The sequence below is a fragment of the Pelophylax lessonae genome, assembly GCF_965119305.1.
Source record: "Pelophylax lessonae genome assembly, chromosome: 6".
Lineage (NCBI taxonomy): Eukaryota > Metazoa > Chordata > Amphibia > Anura > Ranidae > Pelophylax > Pelophylax lessonae.
The window spans coordinates 153348206-153352946 of NC_138773.1; the positions used below are offsets into that span (position 1 = coordinate 153348206).

General features: G+C 56.1%; 1 protein-coding gene across 1 annotated transcript in view; it reads left to right on the forward strand.

Annotated features, from left to right (window-relative positions):
* Positions 1 to 2360: 2360 nt before the first annotated feature.
* The window catches only part of LOC309557698 (glutamate receptor ionotropic, NMDA 2A-like), a gene marked incomplete at its 5' end in the record, with an annotated part of 88727 nt that continues 86346 nt past the window's right edge, over positions 2361 to 4741 (forward strand). Inside the window, 2 exons of the mRNA XM_082260479.1 lie at positions 2361 to 2985; positions 3694 to 4291. Of these exons, the coding sequence (XP_082116605.1) occupies positions 2361 to 2985; positions 3694 to 4291 (1223 nt within the window). The remainder of the gene's footprint in view (positions 2986 to 3693; positions 4292 to 4741) is intronic.

A 4741-nucleotide genomic window follows, 5' to 3' on the forward strand; every position in this document is an offset into this window, starting at 1 on the left:
GGCCTTGTAGGATCGTTGATTAAATTCAGCTTCACCTACTCGCTGCTATTGGGTTAGAGGCTTAGCCCCCACAAGGAACGAGATTGCGATCTACCCTCCTCCCCCCCCACTCTGCGCTACTACCTTCGGGCAGTAGGCGCACAAGGGCCTTTTTAAAGGCTGCGAAAGAGTGAAGACGCCGAGGAATAAGAAGGAAGCCGCCGAAGTTCTCCTGAAGCGACTACCGACGAACTCCTCCGTCATGGGGAAGAGCACTGGGAAGAAGAAGCATGTCCCCGCCACTTCTGCCAAGACTCCGGGAGAAGTCGCCTCAACCTCCACCCCCACCCCGGCGGCCACCAGCCAGCCGGGCTCAGCAAGGCCAACCAGGTCCGCAGACGGGCTTCCTACCCTGGAACCCTGGATGAGGCAGACAGTGGTGCTGCAGCTGAAGGAGGTGGATGGAAGAATCCCCGACATGACCCCGGAAATCTTTGGCAAGAAAATGATCCTCGAGCAGGGGTTCAGCAAGGCGGAGACACTGTCCGTGCAGACCTTCATGAAAGGTATATTCTATATAACTTTTGTGTCTTTACAGGTCTGTAGAAGATACTGGGAGGCGGTGAAGAATTGTGGCCCGGAATCCCCTTTCCGCAACTTCGTTGCGAACACTCCCATTCAACGGGATGAAAGGCGGGTAACGGTGTCCATGAGGAACCCCCATACCCCAGGAAAAGACATCGCCACCTACCTCCAGAGGTTTTGCATCGTGGCCAAGGACCCAGTCCGAATCCTCGATGTCAACGGCTTCTGGACAGGTAAGTGGGCAGTTTCTTGCAGGTTAAGGAGAGAGCCTTCGGGGGATCTCCAACACCTGAAGTCCCACTTCTCTCTGGGAGCCTCCGCAGGACTCCTGTACTACGCGGACATGCCCCATATCTGCCACAGGTGTGGCAAGCATGGCCACGTAAGTATGGAATGTCAGGAACCTTCTTGCAGGTTCTGTCGGGTTGCAGGCCATGAGACCAAGGATTGGCCGAGGTCCAAGACCTGTAACCTCTGCGGATTGGCGGAGCACGTCTACAGAGACTGCCCACAGAGATCCCGGTCCTACGCTGGAGCCCTGCTCAAGGGCAGAGCCCCAGACAGCGCTGGGAAAAAGAAGCCAGGGGAAAAGACTGCGAAGGAACCTCGGAAAGCCACTGGTGAGTCCCCCCCTCCCCAGGCCCCTACCACCTCCTCCGACCCATCCCTCCCCAACCCCCCTGAGTCGGAGGTGACCTCACCTGCCCCTGCCCCTCCCCCCTCCCAGCCCCCCCCCGCCCTGTCCTCCATGGAGGACTTCCCCACCCTGCCCACCGCCCCCCCCACCCCACCCCCCACCAGCAAAGGCCGAAAACGGAACCTAGACAGCCCGACAACTGAAGAACCCACCAAGCGGCCCACCGTGGCCCAGCAAGATGACAACGCTGGACTGGACCCAGTGGTGGAGGACCTCGAGGACCTTGAGTCTGCGGGGGAAGATGAAGGAGGAATGCAGGAAGGTAAGGATCTGGCTCCCCCAGAGACTGACCTCACCCAGGACCTGATGGACAGCATCCTTGAGGAGAACGGCCTGAACCAGGACACTGGACAGGCACAAGAGGCAGTGGAAGAACCACCCCCCCCTCAGGGGAGGTAAGTTCAGCCCACCTGCTAGCTAGCCCCTTTATCTCCTTTACATGATGGCAGAGATCTCCATCTTTTCCATTAATGTTAGGAGCATCAAGGATGCGTCTAGGGGACAGGTGGCGCTGACTTTTCTTTCCACTCAGCAGAGTGATGTCTACATGCTCCAGGAGTGTGCCCTACCCTTCTCGAGGAGGTACACTCATCTGTCCTCCCAGTGGACCCATGGTCCCTCCTACTGGTCTGGGGGTGTCGATTGTAAGTCTGCAGGGGTAGCCATTCTTGTCAGGGGTAGTCGTTTCACGCTTGACTCTGTCCATGAGCTCGTCTGTGGCCGTCTTTTGGTCATAGACGGCTCGTGGGCGGGAGAGCCAGTTAGGCTCATCAACGTGTACGCCTCCCCAGATAAGAATGAGCGACTGGAGCTTTTCCAGACCCTGCGGACCCAACTCGTCACCACCAGGGCAGTAGTAATCGGCGGTGATTTTAACTGTCCGATCGAGGAGGATGGGCGCAGCTCCAGCATGTACGCAAAGCTCGACACCACATCTAGGCTGCTCAAGGAGATGATTGCGGAGGCCTCCTTGAAGGACGCCGTGGGATCCATAGGGAAAGGTTCCGTGAACTATTCGTGGTGCCGTCCTGATGGATCTGTGCGTTCCAGGATAGACTTCGTGCTCACCTCCAAGACAGTCAGACATCGCGGGTTCTCCATGGTCCCCTGCTTTTTCTCTGACCACAGGGCCATTCACTTTCGGGGTGACCTGGGCGAGGGCTTTGCCCCCGGCCCGGGCTCCTGGAAGCTGAATGGTACCCTGCTGGAAAATGAGGAACTGCTGGAGGAACTCAGGGAAGCCTACATTACCTGGAAGGAGGACAAGAGGTTCTTCAGAAAGGTAAGCGACTACTGGGAGTTTGTGAAAGTCAAGCTACGCAGCTTCTTTCAGGCAAGGGGACGCCAGCAAGTGTGTGCCAGGAAGAGGGAACTCAGGAGACTGCAACGTCAGTTGCAGTCCCTGCAGGACCTTCACCACTGTGGCTGGGACGTTAGGCAGGACCTGGAGGACACCAAGAAGAGCCTGAGAGGACACTTTGAGGAAGAATCCAGGCACCTCGTCTTCCGTTCCAAGGTGGAGAATCTTGAGAAAGGTGAGAAATGTAACTCTTTCTTTTTCAGGAAACTCCACTCAGGACACACTCCCTTGTCTGAGCTGCGGGACGAGACCGGAACACTCCAGAAGGGGAAGGAGGCTGTGATGCAAGTGGTCAGCGACTACTACACCAACCTCTACTCCCCGAAAGAAACAGATACGGCTGAGGCCGACAGGTTCTTGTCAGGTATCACTAACCAAATTGATCCTGCAGGTATGTCGGCAATCAACGCCCCCTTGGCGCTGGAGGAACTGCACTCTGCCGTCAGATCCTTTAGGCAAGGCAGGACCCCGGGCTGCGACGGTCTCCCAGCGGAGCTCTATGTAGCGCTGTGGGATCTCGTTGGCCCGGACCTGCTCGAGCTGTACGAGGAGATGGTGGTGGAGGGCACAATGCCTCCGTCGCTGAGGGAGGGGATGATCACGATTTTGTATAAGCGTAAGGGGGAGAGAGGGGATCTGAAAAATTGGCGTCCCATCTCTCTCTTGAACGTGGACTACAAAATCCTCGCCAAGGTTCTGGCCAACAGGCTGAAATCTGTCATCGGACAGATCATCCACCCGGATCAGACTTGTGGCATTCCTGGTCGCAGGATTGCGGACAGCCTTGCGCTTGTCCGGGACACGGTCCAGTACATTCGAGGCCGCCGTGTGCACGCGGCCCTGGTCAGTCTTGACCAGGAAAAGGCCTTTGACCGTGTCTCCCATGAGTTTATGTGCAGAGCTCTGCGCAGGTTTGGTCTTGGGGACATGTTTTGTTCGTATGTGAATGTGATGTACAATGACATTTGTAGTACGGTGTTGGTGAATGGCTGGAAAACTGACCCTTTCCCTGTTCTCTCTGGGGTCAGACAAGGCTGCCCTCTCTCACCTCTGCTTTTTGTTTGCTGTATAGAGCTCTTTGCCGAATGCATCCGACAGAACCCAGAGATCAGAGGGATCACCGCACCGGGACCGGACAGAAGGGTTGTCAAGTGCTCACTCTACATGGACGACGTAACGGTGTTCTGTGCTGACCAGCGCTCCATCGACTCGCTCGTCCAGACCTGTGAGGACTTCGGCAAAGCTTCAGGGGCAAAAGTCAACTGCGGGAAGTCAGAGATCATGCTCTTCGGAAAGTGGTTCCTGCCTTCTTCTGCATCAATCCCTTTCAGCATCAAGGCGGACTTCATCAAAATTCTTGGAGTTTGGTTTGGAGCTGAGGGCGCAGCCCTGAAGTCTTGGGAGGAGAGACTGTCCAAGATGAGACAAAAGTTTGGACTATGGAGCCTCAGAGAACTCACCATCGAAGGGAAAACACTGGTACTCCGCAGCGAGATCCTCCCTGTGTTGCAGTACCTCGCCCAGGCCTGGCCCCCCCGGGTCAACACCTGCAAGGCCATCACCAGGGCGGTGTTCCACTTCATCTGGGGCTCCAAGATGGACAGAGTGAAGCGAGCAGTCATGTTCAAGGAACCCCTCAAGGGCGGTAAGGGCGTGCCCGACATCGCAACGTTACTGGGGGTGTTCTTTGCCTGCAACTGCATCCGCAGAACTTTGATTGACAGAACTTCGGACTCTGGAGGCAACTCCATGTCCCGTTTTTTCCTCCTGCCTCTCTGGAGGTCCCTTGGATGGGACAAATGGGACAGCTCCATCCCCTACAACTGGGACACTCCTTGGTACTACTTGGACACTTTCAAGTTCATCAAGGAGCTGGGGCTGCATGGAGTTAAACCCGACTTGTGGAAGCCAAAAACTATCTACAAGTTGATCAGAGCATCGGACATTGCTGAGACTGTTCCAGGCCTCCCTTCAGCCACTTGCAAAGTGGTCTGGAGGAATGTTTCTTCAAAGAGACTCACCAACAGGCATAAAGATCTGGCGTGGATGGCTGTCCAGGGGGGTTTGCCACTCAGGACATTTATGCATGCCAGAAACTTGTGCAGATACAGGCACTGCCC